The sequence below is a fragment of the Oncorhynchus nerka genome, linkage group LG14, assembly GCF_034236695.1.
Source record: "Oncorhynchus nerka isolate Pitt River linkage group LG14, Oner_Uvic_2.0, whole genome shotgun sequence".
Classification (NCBI taxonomy): domain Eukaryota; kingdom Metazoa; phylum Chordata; class Actinopteri; order Salmoniformes; family Salmonidae; genus Oncorhynchus; species Oncorhynchus nerka.
The window spans coordinates 7,187,468-7,209,967 of NC_088409.1; the positions used below are offsets into that span (position 1 = coordinate 7,187,468).

At 48.8% G+C, this 22,500-nt stretch overlaps 1 protein-coding gene across 1 annotated transcript in view; it reads right to left on the minus strand.

Moving 5' to 3' along the window:
• LOC135574951 (uncharacterized) overlaps positions 1-22,500 on the minus strand; it is a 119,053-nt gene that overhangs the window by 84,224 nt on the left and 12,329 nt on the right. Inside the window, exons 2-3 of the mRNA XM_065027076.1 lie at positions 6,394-6,448; positions 6,245-6,346 (exon numbers count right to left, since the gene is read on the minus strand). Of these exons, the coding sequence (XP_064883148.1) occupies positions 6,245-6,346; positions 6,394-6,448 (157 nt within the window). The remainder of the gene's footprint in view (positions 1-6,244; positions 6,347-6,393; positions 6,449-22,500) is intronic.

The window sequence follows — 22,500 nt, forward strand, 5'->3', positions numbered from 1 at the left end:
AGCCCCAACAGCACAGCTCTATGGTCCATACACCAGCCCCAACAGCACAGCTCTATGGGTCATACACCAGCCCCAACAGCACAGCTCTATGGTCCATACACCAGCCCCAACAGCACAGCTCTATGGTCCATACACCAGCCCCAACAGCACAGCTCTATGGTCCATACACCAGCCCCAACAGCACAGCTCTATGGTCCATACACCAGCCCCAACAGCACAGCTCTATGGGTCATACACCAGCCCCAACAGCACAGCTCTATGGTCCATACACCAGCCCCAACAGCACAGCTCTATGGTCCATACACCAGCCCCAACAGCACAGCTCTATGGGTCATACACCAGCCCCAACAGCACAGCTCTATGGGTCATACACCAGCCCCAACAGCACAGCTCTATGGTCCATACACCAGCCCCAACAGCACAGCTCTATTTTCCATACACCAGCCCCAACAGCACAGCTCTATGGTCCGTATACCAGCCCCAACAGCACAGCTCTATGGTCCATACACCAGCCCCAACAGCACAGCTCTATGGGTCATATACCAGCCCCAACAGCACAGCTCTATGGTCCATACACCAGCCCCAACAGCACAACTCTATGGTCCATACACCAGCCCCAACAGCACAGCTCTATGGGTCATACACCAGCCCCAACAGCACAGCTCTATGGTCCATACATCAGCCCCAACAGCACAGCTCTATGGTCCGTAACCCCTCCCCCTGAAAAGATTTAGATGCACTACTGTTCCACTGGAGGTCATAAGGTGAATGCACCAATTTGTAAGTCGCTCTGGATAAGAGCGTCTGCTAAATGACTTAAATGTAAATGTAAATGTAATACACCAGCCCCAACAGCACAGCTCTATGGGTTATACACCAGCCCCAACAGCACAGCTCTATGGGTTATACACCAGCCCCAACAGCACAGCTCTATGGGTCATACACCAGCCCCAACAGCACAGCTCTATGGTCCATACACCAGCCCCAACAGCTCTATGGTCCATACACCAGCCCCAACAGCACAGCTCTATGGGTCATACACCAGCCCCAACAGCACAGCTCTATGGTCCATACACCAGCCCCAACAGCTCTATGGTCCATACACCAGCCCCAACAGCACAGCTCTATGGTCCATACACCAGCCCCAACAGCACAGCTCTATGGTCCGTATACCAGCCCCAACAGCACAGCTCTATGGGTCATACACCAGCCCCAACAGCACAGCTCTATGGTCCGTATACCAGCCCCAACAGCACAGCTCTATGGTCCATACACCAGCCCCAACAGCACAGCTCTATGGTCCATACACCAGCCCCAACAGCACAGCTCTATGGTCCATACACCAGCCCCAACAGCACAGCTCTATGGTCCATACACCAGCCCCAACAGCACAGCTCTATGGTCCGTATACCAGCCCCAACAGCACAGCTCTATGGGTCATACACCACACCTCCTGCATCTCATGCTTCCTGGTCTTCCACACAGCCCTTTTTCACCTGCCCCAACAAGTATTTACCTAAACACAGGGGTGGACTGGCCATCTGACATTTCGGGCAAATGCCAGATGGGCTGGCCCAGTGGGCCTGTCTAGCGTGAGGAAAATGTCCTTATATGGCTAATCATGGGTGCTCGTTTTAAAATGTAAAAAAACACATTTGAATTTGTTATATTTGTGTGTGTGGGGGGGTACAGGTATATTATACATTTCAAACTATGAGTTAAACAAATATGTAGCGGACGGCTGCCGCTCAAAATAATATAAAAACAGTAAGAAAAACATACAGAGTAAAGATAGAATGAATTCAAAAGAAACAAAAAAAATGGGACTCCACCCCCAACCTCCCATCCCATCCCCCAACTCCACTCGGCCAACATGACTCCAACCCCAACCTCCCTTCCCATCCCCCAACTCCACTCGGCCAACATGACTCCACCCCCAACCTCCCTTCCCATCCCCCAACTCCACTCGGCCAACATGACTCCACCCCCAACCTCCCATCCCATCCCCCAACTCCACTTGGCCAACATGACTCCACCCCCAACCTCCCTTCCCATCCCCCAACTCCACTCGGCCAACATGACTCCACCCCCAACCTCCCATCCCATCCCCCAACTCCACTCGGCCAACATGACTCCACCCCCAACCTCCCTTCCCATCCCCCAACTCCACTCGGCCAACATGACTCCACCCCCAACCTCCCATCCCATCCCCCAACTCCACTCGGCCAACATGACTCCACCCCCAACCTCCCATCCCATCCCCAACTCCACTTGGCCAACATGACTCCACCCCCAACCTCCCTTCCCATCCCCCAACTCCACTCGGCCAACATGACTCCACCCCCAACCTCCCTTCCCATCCCCCAACTCCACTCGGCCAACATGACTCCACCCCCAACCTCCCTTCCCATCCCCCAACTCCACTTGGCCAACATTACTCCACCCCCAACCTCCCATTCCATCCCCCAACTCCACTTGGCCAACATGACTACCTCCCATTCCATCCCCCAACTCCACTTGGCCAACATGACTACCTCCCATCCCATCCCCCCACCCCCCACCCAGCCAACATGACACCACCTCCAACCTCCCATCATAGTCCCCCACCCAGCCAACATGACTCCACCCCCAACCTCCCATCCCATCCCCAAACCCACCCAGCCAACATGACTCCACCCCCAACCTCCCATCCCATCCCCCAACCCCACCCAAACCAACATGACTCCACCCCATCCTCCCATCCCATCCCCCAACTCCACCCAGCCAACATGACTCCACCCCCAACCTCCCATCCCATCCCCCAACTCCACTCGGCCAACATGACTCCACCCCAACCTCCCATCCCATCCCCCAACTCCACTTGGCCAACATGACTCCACCCCAACCTCCCATCCCATCCCCCAACTCCACTTGACCAACATGACTACCTCCCATCCCCCAACTCCACTCGGCCAACATGACTCCACCCCCAACCTCCCATCCCATCCCCCAAACCCACCCAGCCAACATGACTCCACCCCCATCCTCCCATCCCATCCCCCAACCCCACCCAGCCAACATGACTCCACCCCCAACCACCCATCCCATCCCCCAACTCCACTCGGCCAACATGACTCCACCCCAACCTCCCATCCCATCCCCAACTCCACTTGGCCAACATGACTCCACCCCCAACCTCCCATCCCATCCCCCAACCCCACCCAGCCAACATGACTCCACCCCCAACCACCCATCCCATCCCCCAACTCCACTCGCCAACATGACTCCACCCCCAACCTCCCATCCCATCCCCCCAGCCCCACCCAGCCAACATGGCTCCATCCAAAAAAAAAGGATTCAATCTGGCTTGGTGTGGATTTACAATCACAGGTATACAGGTGTCTTTATAGAAACAGGAGAATCGTTGGTTGATTAATTTGGGTTCTGATAGAAATTAACCTGGACTCAATCTGGCTTGGAGTGGTTTTACACTCACAGGTGTACAATTCTATGTTTGATTAATTTGGGTTCTGATAGTAATTAACCTATTTCAGATTCAATAGTTGAAATATCATCTAATTGATCCTTGCTGCTAAGTTTGTCAAGTCAGTAGACGACTGGGTCGATTACCAAGGAAGTAATGGTGGACTCTAACTCCATGGATGGAACATTCTGCTCTGTCTTATCAATACATTCTGCTCTGTCTTATCAATACATTCTGCTCTGTCTTATCAATACATTCTGCTCTGTCTTACCAATACATTCTGATCGGTCCTATCAATACATTCTGCTGTCTTATCGATACATTCTGCTCTGTCTTACCAATACATTCTGATCGGTCCTATCAATACATTCTGCTCTGTCTTATCAATACATTCTGCTCTGTCTTATCAATACATTCTGCTCTGTCTTATCAATACATTCTGCTCTGTCTTATCAATACATTCTGCTCTGTCTTACCAATACATTCTGATCGGTCCTATCAATACATTCTGCTGTCTTATCGATACATTCTGCTCTGTCTTATCAATACATTCTGCTCTGTCTTATCAATACATTCTGCTCTGTCTTATCAATACACTCTGCTCTGTCCTATCAATACATTCTGCTCTGTCTTATCAATACATTCTGCTCTGTCTTATCAATACATTCTGCTCTCTTATCAATACATTCTGCTCTGTCTTATCAATACATCCTGCTCTGTCGTATCAATACATGCTGCTCTGTCCTATCAATACATTCTGCTCTGTCTTATCAATACATTCTGCTCTGTCTTATCAGTACATTCTGCTCTGTCTTATCAATACATTCTGCTCTGTCTTATTAATACCTGCTCTGTCTTATCAATACATTCTGCTCTGTCTTATCAATACATTCTGCTCTGTCCTATCAATACATTTTGCTCTGTCTTATCAATACATTCTGCTCTGTCTTATCAATACATTCTGCTCTCTTATCAATACATTCTGCTCTGTCTTATCAATACATTCTGCTCTGTCTTATCAATACATTCTGCTCTGTCCTATCAATACATTCTGCTCTGTCTTATCAATACATTCTGCTCTGTCTTATCAATACAATCTGCTCTGTCTTATCAATACAATCTGCTCTGTCTTATCAATACATTCTGCTCTGTCTTATCAATACAATCTGCTCTGTCTTACCAATACATTCTGATCGGTCCTATCAATACATTCTGCTCTGTCTTATCAATACATTCTGCTCTGTCTTATCAATACATTCTGCTCTGTCTTATCAATACATTCTGCTCTGTCTTATCAATACATTCTGCTCTGTCTTATCAATATATTCTGCTCTGTCTTATCAATACATTCTGCTCTGTCTTACCAATACATTCTGATCGGTCCTATCAATACATTCTGCTGTCTTATCGATACATTCTGCTCTGTCTTATCAATACATTCTGCTCTGTCTTATCAATACATTCTGCTCTGTCTTATCAATACACTCTGCTCTGTCCTATCAATACATTCTGCTCTGTCTTATCAATACATTCTGCTCTGTCTTATCAATACATTCTGCTCTCTTATCAATACATTCTGCTCTGTCTTATCAATACATCCTGCTCTGTCTTATCAATACATGCTGCTCTGTCCTATCAATACATTCTGCTCTGTCTTATCAATACATTCTGCTCTGTCTTATCAGTACATTCTGCTCTGTCTTATCAATACATTCTGCTCTGTCTTATTAATACATTCTGCTCTGTCTTATCAATACATTCTGCTCTGTCTTATCAATACATTCTGCTCTGTCCTATCAATACATTTTGCTCTGTCTTATCAATACATTCTGCTCTGTCTTATCAATACATTCTGCTCTCTTATCAATACATTCTGCTCTGTCTTATCAATACATTCTGCTCTGTCTTATCAATACATTCTGCTCTGTCCTATCAATACATTCTGCTCTGTCTTATCAATACATTCTGCTCTGTCTTATCAATACAATCTGCTCTGTCTTATCAATACAATCTGCTCTGTCTTATCAATACATTCTGCTCTGTCTTATCAATACAATCTGCTCTGTCTTATCAATACAATCTGCTCTGTCTTATCAATATATTCTGCTCTGTCTTATCAATACATTCTGCTCTGTCTTATCAATACATTCTGTTCTGTCTTATCAATACATTCTGCTCTGTCTTATCAATACAATCTGCTCTGTCTTATCAATACAATCGGCTCTGTCTTATCAATACATGCTGCTCTGTCCTATCAATACATTTATTTCTGTCTTATCAATACATTTAGTCCCTTCTTGACTTTGAAGAGAGTAGTCTCTCTCTAATGTCGTGTACAACTCTTTAAATTAAATGTGATTTACTCAACCTAGATGCAAATGCAGATGCATTTTTTATTTACATAAAATGTTGTCCCATAAAATCTGAGGATCATTGAATGAAAATATCAAACAAAAATAACCCATTCTGTCCACTTGGTTCTAATATCCTGGATAATGATAAACATCAATATCAATTGGATAAATTTCCCAGGCTACGAAGCTCTTCACATTCAGTGTTGCATGAGATGTGAGTGAGGTTCACAGGAACAAGTCATGAACCAGTCCGCCTGGACGTAGCGCTCGCACACACACACGCACGCACGCACACACACACACACACACACACACACACACACACACACACACACACACACACACACACACACACACACACACACACACACACACACACACACACACACACACACACAGCTTGGATAACACAGCACACCATAGCTACCTCCTGCTGTCCAGCTCTGCTCAGCCTGACAAGCTGCCAATAACAACCGTGGTCCACAGCCAGGTCCGTCCACCAGGGGCTCACTGCTCCCAGCCTCGCCCGCTTATCTCACACGCAGGGTCAACAGGACATGACCTTTAACCCCTGACCTCTAACTTCGGGCAGGGCAGCTGGCTTGACCTTCTGCTGACCTAGGGTTAGTCTCTGGGGATGAGAAGAGGGATGAGAATTACAGGGTTTAATGTATGTCTCATCCCAACCACCCAGTCCCTCTTGTGTCTGCACTGGGGCAGGCTAACATGTGGGGGAGGGGGAGAGAAGGGGGGGGGTGGAGAGAGAGAGCAATAGAGAGACGGAGGGAGAGAGAAGGGAGTGGGAGGGAGGCAGAGGAGGAAGAGAGGGGGAGATGGGGATGGAGAGAGAGAGAGAGTGATAGAGAGATGAAGGGACTGGGAGGGAGGCAGAGGAGGAAGAGAGGGGGAGAGGGGGATGGAGAGAGAGTGATAGAGAGATGAAGGGACTGGGAGGGAGGCAGAGGAGGAAGAGAGGGGGAGAGTTGGATGGAGAGAGAGAGCAATAGAGAGATGAAGGGACTGGGAGGGAGGCAGAGGAGGAAGAGAGGGGGAGAGGGCAGAGGGCTTTGCCAAGGCTTCATCTTGAGAGCTTGGCAGTGTGTAGCGTGTTGGGCAGCGAGCTCTAGCCATGACACAGTAATGACCTTCCAGAGACCTCACACACACACACTACACAAACACACACACACACACACACACACACACACACACACACACACACACACACACACACACACACACACTACACTACACACACACACACACACACACACACACACACACACACACACACACACACATTTAGGTGGATCCCGATTGGCGCAGCAGTCTTAGGCACTGCATTTTCGTGCAAGAGGCGTCACTACAGACCCCGGTTTGATTCCAGGCCGTGTCACAACCGGCTGTGATTGGGAGTCCCACAGGGCGGTGCACAATTGGCCCAGCGTCGTCCTGTTTAGGGTTTGGCCGTCATTGTAAAATAAGAATTTGTTCTAAACTGACATGTTAAATAAAGGTGAAATAAATACAAGTGAAATACAGTGCTGGACGTTCCTTCCCTTTACGTTCAACTAAAACATTTCACTGCTTTTTCTCTCCTTGAATTCAACTCTGGACTTCACCTTTTTTTTGCCCAAGTTCCAAAAATCAATTAGTCAATTCCCAATTAGTCAATTATTCTCTGAGTCAGGCTGTGTGACGGTTTCTGAACGTAGCTTCTTCTCTGAGTCAGGCTGTGTGACGGTTTCTGAACGTAGCTCCTCCTCTGAGTCAGGCTGTGTGACATTTTCTGAACGTAGCTTCTCCTCTGAGTCAGGCTGTGTGACGTTTTCTGAACGTAGCTTCTCCTCTGAGTCAGGCTGTGTGACGGTTTCTGAACGTAGCTTCTCCTCTGAGTCAGACTGTGTGACGGTTCCTGAACGTAGCTTTTTCTCTGAGTCAGACTGTGTGATGGTTTCTGAACGTAGCTTCTCCTCTGAGTCAGACTGTGTGACGGGTCCTGAACGTAGCTTTTTCTCTGAGTCAGACTGTGTGATGGTTTCTGAACGTAGCTTCTCCTCTGAGTCAGACTGTGTGACGGTTCCTGAACGTAGCTTTTTCTCTGAGTCAGACTGTGTGATGGTTTCTGAACGTAGCTTCTCCTCTGAGTCAGACTGTGTGACGGTTCCTGAACGTAGCTTTTCTCTCTGAGTCAGACTGTGTGATGGTTTCTGAACGTAGCTTCTCCTCTGAGTCAGACTGTGTGACGGTTCCTGAACGTAGCTTTTTCTCTGAGTCAGACTGTGTGATGGTTTCTGAACGTAGCTTCTCCTCTGAGTCAGACTGTGTGACGGTTCCTGAACGTAGCTTTTTCTCTGAGTCAGACTGTGTGATGGTTTCTGAACGTAGCTTCTCCTCTGAGTCAGACTGTGTGATGGTTTCTGAACGTAGCTTCTCCTCTGAGTCAGACTGTGTGATGGTTTCTGAACGTAGCTTCTCCTCTGAGTCAGACTGTGTGATGGTTTCTGAACGTAGCTTCTCCTCTGAGTCAGACTGTGTGATGGTTTCTGAACGTAGCTTCTCCTCTGAGTAAGACTGTGTGATGGTTTCTGAACGTAGCTTCTCCTCTGAGTCAGACTGTGTGATGGTTTCTGAACGTAGCTTCTCCTCTGAGTCAGACTGTGTGACGGTTTCTGAACGTAGCTCCTCCTCTGAGTCAGACTGTGTGATGGTTTCTGAACGTAGCTCCTCTGAGTCAGACTGTGTGACGGTTTTTGAACGTAGCTCCTCCTCTGAGTCAGACTGTGTGATGGTTTCTGAACGTAGCTTCTCCTCTGAGCCAGACTGTGTGACGGTTTCTGAACGTAGCTTCTCCTCTGAGTCAGGCTGTGTGATGGTTTCTGAACGTAGCTCCTCCTCTGAGTCAGACTGTGTGACGGTTTCTGAACGTAGCTTCTCCTCTGAGTCAGACTGTGTGATGGTTTCTGAACATAGCTTCTCCTCTGAGTAAGACTGTGTGATGGTTTCTGAACGTAGCTTCTCCTCTGAGTCAGACTGTGTGATGGTTTCTGAACGTAGCTTCTCCTCTGAGTCAGACTGTGTGACGGTTTCTGAACGTAGCTCCTCCTCTGAGTCAGACTGTGTGATGGTTTCTGAACGTAGCTTCTCCTCTGAGTCAGACTGTGTGACGGTTTTTGAACGTAGCTCCTCCTCTGAGTCAGACTGTGTGATGGTTTCTGAACGTAGCTTCTCCTCTGAGTCAGACTGTGTGACGGTTTCTGAACGTAGCTTCTCCTCTGAGCCAGACTGTGTGACGGTTTCTGAACGTAGCTTCTCCTCTGAGTCAGGCTGTGTGATGGTTTCTGAACGTAGCTCCTCCTCTGAGTCAGACTGTGTGACGGTTTCTGAACGTAGCTCCTCCTCTGAGTCAGACTGTGTGACGGTTTCTGAACGTAGCTTCTCCTCTGAGCCAGACTGTGTGACGGTTTCTGAACGTAGCTTCTCCTCTGAGTCAGACTGTGTGATGGTTTCTGAACGTAGCTCCTCCTCTGAGTCAGACTGTGTGACGGTTTCTGAACATAGCTCCTCCTCTGAGTCAGGCTGTGTGATGGTTTCTGAACGTAGCGTCTCCTCTGAGCCAGACTGTGTGACGGTTTCTGAACGTAGCTTCTCCTCTGAGTCAGGCTGTGTGATGGTTTCTGAACGTAGCTCCTCCTCTGAGTCAGACTGTGTGACGGTTTCTGAACGTAGCTCCTCCTCTGAGTCAGACTGTGTGACGGTTTCTGAACGTAGCTTCTCCTCTGAGCCAGACTGTGTGATGGTTTCTGAACGTAGCTTCTCCTCTGAGTCAGACTGTGTGATGGTTTCTGAACGTAGCTCCTCCTCTGAGTCAGACTGTGTGACGGTTTCTGAACATAGCTCCTCCTCTGAGTCAGGCTGTGTGATGGTTTCTGAACGTAGCTTCTCCTCTGAGCCAGACTGTGTGACGGTTTCTGAACGTAGCTTCTCCTCTGAGTCAGGCTGTGTGATGGTTTCTGAACGTAGCTCCTCCTCTGAGTCAGACTGTGTGACGGTTTCTGAACGTAGCTCCTCCTCTGAGTCAGACTGTGTGACGGTTTCTGAACGTAGCTTCTCCTCTGAGCCAGACTGTGTGACGGTTTCTGAACGTAGCTTCTCCTCTGAGTCAGACTGTGTGATGGTTTCTGAACATAGCTCCTCCTCTGAGTCAGACTGTGTGATGGTTTCTGAACGTAGCTTCTCCTCTGAGTCAGACTGTGTGATGGTTTCTGAACGTAGCTTCTCCTCTGAGTCAGACTGTGTGATGGTTTCTGAACGTAGCTCCTCCTCTGAGTCAGACTGTGTGATGGTTTCTGAACGTAGCTTCTCCTCTGAGCCAGACTGTGTGACGGTTTCTGAACGTAGCTTCTCCTCTGAGTCAGACTGTGTGATGGTTTCTGAACGTAGCTCCTCCTCTGAGTCAGACTGTGTGACGGTTTCTGAACATAGCTCCTCCTCTGAGTCAGGCTGTGTGATGGTTTCTGAACGTAGCGTCTCCTCTGAGCCAGACTGTGTGACGGTTTCTGAACGTAGCTTCTCCTCTGAGTCAGGCTGTGTGAATAGTTTCTGAACGTAGCTCCTCCTCTGAGTCAGACTGTGTGACGGTTTCTGAACGTAGCTCCTCCTCTGAGTCAGACTGTGTGACGGTTTCTGAACGTAGCTTCTCCTCTGAGCCAGACTGTGTGACGGTTTCTGAACGTAGCTTCTCCTCTGAGTCAGACTGTGTGATGGTTTCTGAACGTAGCTCCTCCTCTGAGTCAGACTGTGTGACGGTTTCTGAACATAGCTCCTCCTCTGAGTCAGGCTGTGTGATGGTTTCTGAACGTAGCTTCTCCTCTGAGCCAGACTGTGTGACGGTTTCTGAACGTAGCTTCTCCTCTGAGTCAGGCTGTGTGATGGTTTCTGAACGTAGCTCCTCCTCTGAGTCAGACTGTGTGACGGTTTCTGAACGTAGCTCCTCCTCTGAGTCAGACTGTGTGACGGTTTCTGAACGTAGCTTCTCCTCTGAGCCAGACTGTGTGACGGTTTCTGAACGTAGCTTCTCCTCTGAGTCAGACTGTGTGATGGTTTCTGAACATAGCTCCTCCTCTGAGTCAGACTGTGTGATGGTTTCTGAACGTAGCTTCTCCTCTGAGTCAGACTGTGTGATGGTTTCTGAACGTAGCTTCTCCTCTGAGTCAGACTGTGTGATGGTTTCTGAACATAGCTCCTCCTCTGAGTCAGACTGTGTGATGGTTTCTGAACGTAGCTTCTCCTCTGAGTCAGACTGTGTGATGGTTTCTGAACGTAGCTCCTCCTCTGAGTCAGACTGTGTGATGGTTTCTGAACGTAGCTCCTCTGAGTCAGACTGTGTGACGGTTTCTGAACGTAGCTCCTCCTCTGAGTCAGACTGTGTGATGGTTTCTGAACGTAGCTCCTCTGAGTCAGACTGTGTGACGGTTTCTGAACGTAGCTTCTCCTCTGAGTCAGACTGTGTGATGGTTTCTGAACGTAGCTTCTCCTCTGAGCCAGACTGTGTGACGGTTTCTGAACGTAGCTTCTCCTCTGAGTCAGGCTGTGTGATGGTTTCTGAACGTAGCTCCTCCTCTGAGTCAGACTGTGTGATGGTTTCTGAACGTAGCTTCTCCTCTGAGCCAGACTGTGTGACGGTTTCTGAACGTAGCTTCTCCTCTGAGTCAGGCTGTGTGATGGTTTCTGAACGTAGCTCCTCCTCTGAGTCAGACTGTGTGACGGTTTCTGAACGTAGCTCCTCCTCTGAGTCAGACTGTGTGACGGTTTCTGAACGTAGCTTCTCCTCTGAGCCAGACTGTGTGACGGTTTCTGAACGTAGCTTCTCCTCTGAGTCAGACTGTGTGATGGTTTCTGAACATAGCTCCTCCTCTGAGTCAGACTGTGTGATGGTTTCTGAACGTAGCTTCTCCTCTGAGTCAGACTGTGTGATGGTTTCTGAACGTAGCTTCTCCTCTGAGTCAGACTGTGTGATGGTTTCTGAACGTAGCTCCTCCTCTGAGTCAGACTGTGTGATGGTTTCTGAACGTAGCTTCTCCTCTGAGTCAGACTGTGTGATGGTTTCTGAACGAGCTCCTCTGAGTCAGACTGTGTGACGGTTTCTGAACGTAGCTCCTCCTCTGAGTCAGACTGTGTGATGGTTTCTGAACGTAGCTCCTCTGAGTCAGACTGTGTGACGGTTTCTGAACGTAGCTTCTCCTCTGAGTCAGACTGTGTGATGGTTTCTGAACGTAGCTTCTCCTCTGAGCCAGACTGTGTGACGGTTTCTGAACGTAGCTTCTCCTCTGAGTCAGGCTGTGTGATGGTTTCTGAACGTAGCTCCTCCTCTGAGTCAGACTGTGTGATGGTTTCTGAACGTAGCTTCTCCTCTGAGCCAGACTGTGTGACGGTTTCTGAACGAGCTTCTCCTCTGAGTCAGGCTGTGTGATGGTTTCTGAACGTAGCTCCTCCTCTGAGTCAGACTGTGTGACGGTTTCTGAACGTAGCTCCTCCTCTGAGTCAGACTGTGTGACGGTTTCTGAACGTAGCTTCTCCTCTGAGCCAGACTGTGTGACGGTTTCTGAACGTAGCTTCTCCTCTGAGTCAGACTGTGTGATGGTTTCTGAACGTAGCTCCTCCTCTGAGTCAGACTGTGTGACGGTTTCTGAACATAGCTCCTCCTCTGAGTCAGGCTGTGTGATGGTTTCTGAACGTAGCTTCTCCTCTGAGCCAGACTGTGTGACGGTTTCTGAACGTAGCTTCTCCTCTGAGTCAGGCTGTGTGATGGTTTCTGAACGTAGCTCCTCCTCTGAGTCAGACTGTGTGACGGTTTCTGAACATAGCTCCTCCTCTGATTCAGACTGTGTGACGGTTTCTGAACGTAGCTTCTCCTCTGAGCCAGACTGTGTGACGGTTTCTGAACGTAGCTTCTCCTCTGAGTCAGACTGTGTGATGGTTTCTGAACGTAGCTCCTCCTCTGAGTCAGACTGTGTGACGGTTTCTGAACATAGCTCCTCCTCTGAGTCAGGCTGTGTGACGGTTTCTGAACATAGCTCCTCCTCTGAGTCAGGCTGTGTGATGGTTTCTGAACGTAGCTTCTCCTCTGAGTCAGGCTGTGTGATGGTTTCTGAACGTAGCTCCTCCTCTGAGTCAGGCTGTGTGATGGTTTCTGAACATAGCTCCTCCTCTGAGTCAGGCTGTGTGATGGTTTCTGAACGTAGCTTCTCCTCTGAGTCAGGCTGTGTGATGGTTTCTGAACGTAGCTTCTCCTCTGAGTCAGACTGTGTGATGGTTTCTGAACGTAGCTCCTCCTCTGAGTCAGACTGTGTGACGGTTTCTGAACATAGCTCCTCCTCTGAGTCAGGCTGTGTGATGGTTTCTGAACGTAGCTTCTCCTCTGAGCCAGACTGTGTGACGGTTTCTGAACGTAGCTTCTCCTCTGAGTCAGGCTGTGTGATGGTTTCTGAACGTAGCTCCTCCTCTGAGTCAGACTGTGTGACGGTTTCTGAACGTAGCTCCTCCTCTGAGTCAGACTGTGTGACGGTTTCTGAACGTAGCTTCTCCTCTGAGCCAGACTGTGTGACGGTTTCTGAACGTAGCTTCTCCTCTGAGTCAGACTGTGTGATGGTTTCTGAACATAGCTCCTCCTCTGAGTCAGACTGTGTGATGGTTTCTGAACGTAGCTTCTCCTCTGAGTCAGACTGTGTGATGGTTTCTGAACGTAGCTTCTCCTCTGAGTCAGACTGTGTGATGGTTTCTGAACATAGCTCCTCCTCTGAGTCAGACTGTGTGATGGTTTCTGAACGTAGCTTCTCCTCTGAGTCAGACTGTGTGATGGTTTCTGAACGTAGCTCCTCCTCTGAGTCAGACTGTGTGATGGTTTCTGAACGTAGCTCCTCTGAGTCAGACTGTGTGACGGTTTCTGAACGTAGCTCCTCCTCTGAGTCAGACTGTGTGATGGTTTCTGAACGTAGCTCCTCTGAGTCAGACTGTGTGACGGTTTCTGAACGTAGCTTCTCCTCTGAGTCAGACTGTGTGATGGTTTCTGAACGTAGCTTCTCCTCTGAGCCAGACTGTGTGACGGTTTCTGAACGAGCTTCTCCTCTGAGTCAGGCTGTGTGATGGTTTCTGAACGTAGCTCCTCCTCTGAGTCAGACTGTGTGATGGTTTCTGAACGTAGCTTCTCCTCTGAGCCAGACTGTGTGACGGTTTCTGAACGTAGCTTCTCCTCTGAGTCAGGCTGTGTGATGGTTTCTGAACGTAGCTCCTCCTCTGAGTCAGACTGTGTGACGGTTTCTGAACGTAGCTCCTCCTCTGAGTCAGACTGTGTGACGGTTTCTGAACGTAGCTTCTCCTCTGAGCCAGACTGTGTGACGGTTTCTGAACGTAGCTTCTCCTCTGAGTCAGACTGTGTGATGGTTTCTGAACATAGCTCCTCCTCTGAGTCAGACTGTGTGATGGTTTCTGAACGTAGCTTCTCCTCTGAGTCAGACTGTGTGATGGTTTCTGAACGTAGCTTCTCCTCTGAGTCAGACTGTGTGATGGTTTCTGAACGTAGCTCCTCCTCTGAGTCAGACTGTGTGATGGTTTCTGAACGTAGCTTCTCCTCTGAGTCAGACTGTGTGATGGTTTCTGAACGTAGCTCCTCTGAGTCAGACTGTGTGACGGTTTCTGAACGTAGCTCCTCCTCTGAGTCAGACTGTGTGATGGTTTCTGAACGTAGCTCCTCTGAGTCAGACTGTGTGACGGTTTCTGAACGTAGCTTCTCCTCTGAGTCAGACTGTGTGATGGTTTCTGAACGTAGCTTCTCCTCTGAGCCAGACTGTGTGACGGTTTCTGAACGTAGCTTCTCCTCTGAGTCAGGCTGTGTGATGGTTTCTGAACGTAGCTCCTCCTCTGAGTCAGACTGTGTGATGGTTTCTGAACGTAGCTTCTCCTCTGAGCCAGACTGTGTGACGGTTTCTGAACGTAGCTTCTCCTCTGAGTCAGGCTGTGTGATGGTTTCTGAACGTAGCTCCTCCTCTGAGTCAGACTGTGTGACGGTTTCTGAACGTAGCTCCTCCTCTGAGTCAGACTGTGTGACGGTTTCTGAACGTAGCTTCTCCTCTGAGCCAGACTGTGTGACGGTTTCTGAACGTAGCTTCTCCTCTGAGTCAGACTGTGTGATGGTTTCTGAACGTAGCTCCTCCTCTGAGTCAGACTGTGTGACGGTTTCTGAACATAGCTCCTCCTCTGAGTCAGGCTGTGTGATGGTTTCTGAACGTAGCTTCTCCTCTGAGCCAGACTGTGTGACGGTTTCTGAACGTAGCTTCTCCTCTGAGTCAGGCTGTGTGATGGTTTCTGAACGTAGCTCCTCCTCTGAGTCAGACTGTGTGACGGTTTCTGAACATAGCTCCTCCTCTGATTCAGACTGTGTGACGGTTTCTGAACGTAGCTTCTCCTCTGAGCCAGACTGTGTGACGGTTTCTGAACGTAGCTTCTCCTCTGAGTCAGACTGTGTGATGGTTTCTGAACGTAGCTCCTCCTCTGAGTCAGACTGTGTGACGGTTTCTGAACATAGCTCCTCCTCTGAGTCAGGCTGTGTGACGGTTTCTGAACATAGCTCCTCCTCTGAGTCAGGCTGTGTGATGGTTTCTGAACGTAGCTTCTCCTCTGAGTCAGGCTGTGTGATGGTTTCTGAACGTAGCTCCTCCTCTGAGTCAGGCTGTGTGATGGTTTCTGAACATAGCTCCTCCTCTGAGTCAGGCTGTGTGATGGTTTCTGAACGTAGCTTCTCCTCTGAGTCAGGCTGTGTGATGGTTTCTGAACGTAGCTTCTCCTCTGAGTCAGACTGTGTGATGGTTTCTGAACGTAGCTTCTCCTCTGAGTCAGACTGTGTGATGGTTTCTGAACGTAGCTTTTCCTCTGAGTCAGGCTGTGTGATGGTTTCTGAACGTAGCTTTTCCTCTGAGTCAGGCTGTGTGATGGTTCCTGAACGTAGCTTCTCCTCTGAGTCAGACTGTGTGATGGTTTCTGAACGTAGCTTCTCCTCTGAGCCAGACTGTGTGACGGTTTCTGAACGTAGCTTCTCCTCTGAGTCAGACTGTGTGATGGTTTCTGAACGTAGCTTCTCCTCTGAGTCAGACTGTGTGATGGTTTCTGAACGTAGCTTTTCCTCTGAGTCAGGCTGTGTGATGGTTTCTGAACGTAGCTTTTCCTCTGAGTCAGGCTGTGTGATGGTTCCTGAACGTAGCATCTCCTCTGAGTCAGACTGTGTGATGGTTCCTGAACGTAGCTTCTCCACTGAGTCAGACTGTGTGATGGTTTCTGAACGTAGCTCCTCCTCTGAGTCAGACTGTGTGACGGTTTCTGAACATAGCTCCTCCTCTGAGTCAGGCTGTGTGATGGTTTCTGAACGTAGCTTCTCCTCTGAGCCAGACTGTGTGACGGTTTCTGAACGTAGCTTCTCCTCTGAGTCAGACTGTGTGATGGTTTCTGAACGTAGCTCCTCCTCTGAGTCAGACTGTGTGACGGTTTCTGAACATAGCTCCTCCTCTGAGTCAGGCTGTGTGATGGTTTCTGAACGTAGCTTCTCCTCTGAGCCAGACTGTGTGACGGTTTCTGAACGTAGCTTCTCCTCTGAGTCAGGCTGTGTGATGGTTTCTGAACGTAGCTCCTCCTCTGAGTCAGACTGTGTGACGGTTTCTGAACGTAGCTCCTCCTCTGAGTCAGACTGTGTGACGGTTTCTGAACGTAGCTTCTCCTCTGAGCCAGACTGTGTGACGGTTTCTGAACGTAGCTTCTCCTCTGAGTCAGACTGTGTGATGGTTTCTGAACATAGCTCCTCCTCTGAGTCAGACTGTGTGATGGTTTCTGAACGTAGCTTCTCCTCTGAGTCAGACTGTGTGATGGTTTCTGAACGTAGCTTCTCCTCTGAGTCAGACTGTGTGATGGTTTCTGAACATAGCTCCTCCTCTGAGTCAGACTGTGTGATGGTTTCTGAGCACGTAGCTTCTCCTCTGAGTCAGACTGTGTGATGGTTTCTGAACGTAGCTCCTCCTCTGAGTCAGACTGTGTGATGGTTTCTGAACGTAGCTCCTCTGAGTCAGACTGTGTGACGGTTTCTGAACGTAGCTCCTCCTCTGAGTCAGACTGTGTGATGGTTTCTGAACGTAGCTCCTCTGAGTCAGACTGTGTGACGGTTTCTGAACGAGCTTCTCCTCTGAGTCAGACTGTGTGATGGTTTCTGAACGTAGCTTCTCCTCTGAGCCAGACTGTGTGACGGTTTCTGAACGTAGCTTCTCCTCTGAGTCAGGCTGTGTGATGGTTTCTGAACGTAGCTCCTCCTCTGAGTCAGACTGTGTGATGGTTTCTGAACGTAGCTTCTCCTCTGAGCCAGACTGTGTGACGGTTTCTGAACGTAGCTTCTCCTCTGAGTCAGGCTGTGTGATGGTTTCTGAACGTAGCTCCTCCTCTGAGTCAGACTGTGTGACGGTTTCTGAACGTAGCTCCTCCTCTGAGTCAGACTGTGTGACGGTTTCTGAACGTAGCTTCTCCTCTGAGCCAGACTGTGTGACGGTTTCTGAACGTAGCTTCTCCTCTGAGTCAGACTGTGTGATGGTTTCTGAACATAGCTCCTCCTCTGAGTCAGACTGTGTGATGGTTTCTGAACGTAGCTTCTCCTCTGAGTCAGACTGTGTGATGGTTTCTGAACGTAGCTTCTCCTCTGAGTCAGACTGTGTGATGGTTTCTGAACGTAGCTCCTCCTCTGAGTCAGACTGTGTGATGGTTTCTGAACGTAGCTTCTCCTCTGAGTCAGACTGTGTGATGGTTTCTGAACGTAGCTCCTCTGAGTCAGACTGTGTGACGGTTTCTGAACGTAGCTCCTCCTCTGAGTCAGACTGTGTGATGGTTTCTGAACGTAGCTCCTCTGAGTCAGACTGTGTGACGGTTTCTGAACGTAGCTTCTCCTCTGAGTCAGACTGTGTGATGGTTTCTGAACGTAGCTTCTCCTCTGAGCCAGACTGTGTGACGGTTTCTGAACGTAGCTTCTCCTCTGAGTCAGGCTGTGTGATGGTTTCTGAACGTAGCTCCTCCTCTGAGTCAGACTGTGTGATGGTTTCTGAACGTAGCTTCTCCTCTGAGCCAGACTGTGTGACGGTTTCTGAACGTAGCTTCTCCTCTGAGTCAGGCTGTGTGATGGTTTCTGAACGTAGCTCCTCCTCTGAGTCAGACTGTGTGACGGTTTCTGAACGTAGCTCCTCCTCTGAGTCAGACTGTGTGACGGTTTCTGAACGTAGCTTCTCCTCTGAGCCAGACTGTGTGACGGTTTCTGAACGTAGCTTCTCCTCTGAGTCAGACTGTGTGATGGTTTCTGAACGTAGCTCCTCCTCTGAGTCAGACTGTGTGACGGTTTCTGAACATAGCTCCTCCTCTGAGTCAGGCTGTGTGATGGTTTCTGAACGTAGCTTCTCCTCTGAGCCAGACTGTGTGACGGTTTCTGAACGTAGCTTCTCCTCTGAGTCAGGCTGTGTGATGGTTTCTGAACGTAGCTCCTCCTCTGAGTCAGACTGTGTGACGGTTTCTGAACATAGCTCCTCCTCTGATTCAGACTGTGTGACGGTTTCTGAACGTAGCTTCTCCTCTGAGCCAGACTGTGTGACGGTTTCTGAACGTAGCTTCTCCTCTGAGTCAGACTGTGTGATGGTTTCTGAACGTAGCTCCTCCTCTGAGTCAGACTGTGTGACGGTTTCTGAACATAGCTCCTCCTCTGAGTCAGGCTGTGTGACGGTTTCTGAACATAGCTCCTCCTCTGAGTCAGGCTGTGTGATGGTTTCTGAACGTAGCTTCTCCTCTGAGTCAGGCTGTGTGATGGTTTCTGAACGTAGCTCCTCCTCTGAGTCAGGCTGTGTGATGGTTTCTGAACATAGCTCCTCCTCTGAGTCAGGCTGTGTGATGGTTTCTGAACGTAGCTTCTCCTCTGAGTCAGGCTGTGTGATGGTTTCTGAACGTAGCTTCTCCTCTGAGTCAGACTGTGTGATGGTTTCTGAACGTAGCTTCTCCTCTGAGTCAGACTGTGTGATGGTTTCTGAACGTAGCTTTTCCTCTGAGTCAGGCTGTGTGATGGTTTCTGAACGTAGCTTTTCCTCTGAGTCAGGCTGTGTGATGGTTCCTGAACGTAGCTTCTCCTCTGAGTCAGACTGTGTGATGGTTTCTGAACGTAGCTTCTCCTCTGAGCCAGACTGTGTGACGGTTTCTGAACGTAGCTTCTCCTCTGAGTCAGACTGTGTGATGGTTTCTGAACGTAGCTTCTCCTCTGAGTCAGACTGTGTGATGGTTTCTGAACGTAGCTTTTCCTCTGAGTCAGGCTGTGTGATGGTTTCTGAACATAGCTTTTCCTCTGAGTCAGGCTGTGTGATGGTTCCTGAACGTAGCATCTCCTCTGAGTCAGACTGTGTGATGGTTCCTGAACGTAGCTTCTCCACTGAGTCAGACTGTGTGATGGTTTCTGAACGTAGCTTCTCCTCTGAGTCAGACTGTGTGATGGTTTCTGAACGTAGCTTCTCCTCTGAGTCAGACTGTGTGACGGTTTCTGAACATAGCTCCTCCTCTGAGTCAGGCTGTGTGACGGTTTCTGAACATAGCTCCTCCTCTGAGTCAGGCTGTGTGATGGTTTCTGAACGTAAACCCGCCCTCCACCCACCTGCCCTTCCTCCACCCACCTGCCCTTCCTCCACCCACCTGCCCTTCCTCCACCCACCTGCCCTTCCTCCACCCACCTGCCCTTCCTCCACCCAATATTCCACGACCCTAAACCCGCCCTCCACCCACCTGCCCTTCCTCCACCCACCTGCCCTTCCTCCACCCACCTGCCCTTCCTCCACACAATATTCCACGACCCTAAACCCGCCCTCCACCCACCTGCCCTTCCTCCACCCACCTGCCCTTTCTCCACCCACCTGCCCTTCCTCCACCCACCTGCCCTTCCTCCACACAATATTCCACGACACTAAACTCACCCTCCACCCACCTGCCCTTCCTCCACCCACCTGCCCTTCCTCCACACAATATTCCACGACACTAAACCCGCCCTCCACCCACCTGCCCTTCCTCCACCCACCTGCCCTTTCTCCACCCACCTGCCCTTCCTCCACCCACCTGCCCTTCCTCCACACAATATTCCACGACACTAAACTCACCCTCCACCCACCTGCCCTTCCTCCAACCACCTGCCCTTCCTCCACACAATATTCACGACCCTAAACCCGCCCTCCACCCACCTGCCCTTCCTCCACACAATATTCCACGACCCTAAACCCGCACGCCTGCGGATATAACCCCGGGCACCCACGCATCTCTGATACACTGGGCTACAGTCCGTCGGTGGTGAAAAAACACAATACATTAAAATGGTTTAAATGAAAAGCTTCTGTTTGTCAAATCTGTCCTCCTCACAGGTTCACCGGGGGGGTCAAACCCAGTGTTTCAGCTCGCAGGGCTCAAATTACATGGTGGAGAAAGAGACGAATGGGCGTGTGTGTGTTTGTTTGTGTGTGAGTGTGAGTGTGAGTGTGAGTGTGAGTGTGAGTGTGAGTGTGAGTGAGTGTGTGTGTGTGTGTGTGTGTGTGTGTGTGTGTGTGTGTGTGTGTGTGTGTGTGTGTGTGTGTGTGTGTGTGTGAGTGTGTGTGTGTGTGTGTGTGTGGGTGTGTGTGTGTGTGTTAAATACACCTCGGGTGACTAGCTGGTTGAGGACAACAAGGCAGAGCAGGGCTCCTGCTTTGCTCTCGACACTTTGTTCACACACACACACACACACACACACACACACACACACACACACACTCACACTCACACACACACACACACACAAACACACACACACACTCAAACACACACACACTTTTCAAACAGCACCAAGCTGCAGAGACGTTTCAATCATCGCCTCAGTATGACCAAAGGCGGTAGAAACGGAACACAGAGGCTCACGTCCCAACTAGCACCCTATTCCCTATATGGTGCACTACTGCAGACCGGGCCAGGTCAAAAGTAGTGCACTACGTAGGGAATAAGGGTGCCAGTTGGGACGAACCCAAAGTAAGTGCTACCAGAGCTAGAAAGTTGACAGCTTCACAGGCTTCAAAGCTACTTGATGATTAGTCCTTTAGTTGTTTTTTTGCAGGGTTTTTGTTGCTAATGCAACCTAACAGAATATGGCTGAAAAACAGCAATAGTTCTAGAAGCCACAAGCTACTGGGAATTCCTTTCATTCTCTACACCATATAGAGCAGTTGATCAACCTGTACACTGTTTTAAAACCATGCCACTGTTTATCAGCCACCTACTGACAGTCTATTTAAACCACGTACTGACAGTCTATTTAAACCACGTACTGACAGTCTATTTAAACCACGTACTGACAGTCTATTTAAACCACGCCACTGTTTATCAGCCACATACTGACAGTCTATTTAAACCACATACTGACAGTCTATTTAAACCACGCCACTGTTTATCAGCCACATACTGACAGTCTATTTAAACCACGTACTGACAATCTATTTAAACCACGTACTGACAGTCTATTTAAACCACGTACTGATAGTCTATTTAAACCACATACTGACAGTCTATTTAAACCACGTACTGACAGTCTATTTAAACCATGCCACTGTTTATCAGCCACGTACTGACAGTCTATTTAAACCACGTACTGACAGTCTATTTAAACCACGTACTGACAGTCTATTTAAACCATGCCAGTGTTTATCAGCCACATACTGACAGTCTATTTAAACCACGTACTGACAGTCTATTTAAACCACATACTGACAGTCTATTTAAACCATGCCAGTGTTTATCAAACCACGTACTGATAGTCTATTTAAACCACATACTGACAGTCTATTTAAACCACGTACTGACAGTCTATTTAAACCATGCCACTGTTTATCAGCCACATACTGACAGTCTATTTAAACCACATACTGACAGTCTATTTAAACCACATACTGACAGTCTATTTAAACCACATACTGACAGTCTATTTAAACCACGTACTGACAGTCTATTTAAACCACGTACTGACAGTCTATTTAAACCACGTACTGACAGTCTATTTAAACCACGTACTGACAGTCTATTTAAACCACGTACTGATAGTCTATTTAAACCACATACTGACAGTCTATTTAAACCACGTACTGACAGTCTATTTAAACCATGCCACTGTTTATCAGCCACATACTGACAGTCTATTTAAACCACGTACTGACAGTCTATTTATACCATGCCACTGTTTATCAGCCACGTACTGACAGTCTATTTAAACCACGTACTGGCAGTCTATTTAAACCACGTACTGACAGTCTATTTAAACCATGCCAGTGTTTATCAGCCACATACTGACAGTCTATTTAAACCACGTACTGACAGTCTATTTAAACCACATACTGACAGTCTATTTAAACCACGTACTGACAGTCTATTTAAACCACGTACTGACAGTCTATTTAAACCACGTACTGATAGTCTATTTAAACCACATACTGACAGTCTATTTAAACCACGTACTGACAGTCTATTTAAACCACATACTGACAGTCTATTTAAACCACGTACTGACAGTCTATTTAAACCACCTACTGACAGTCTATTTAAACCACGTACTGACAGTCTATTTAA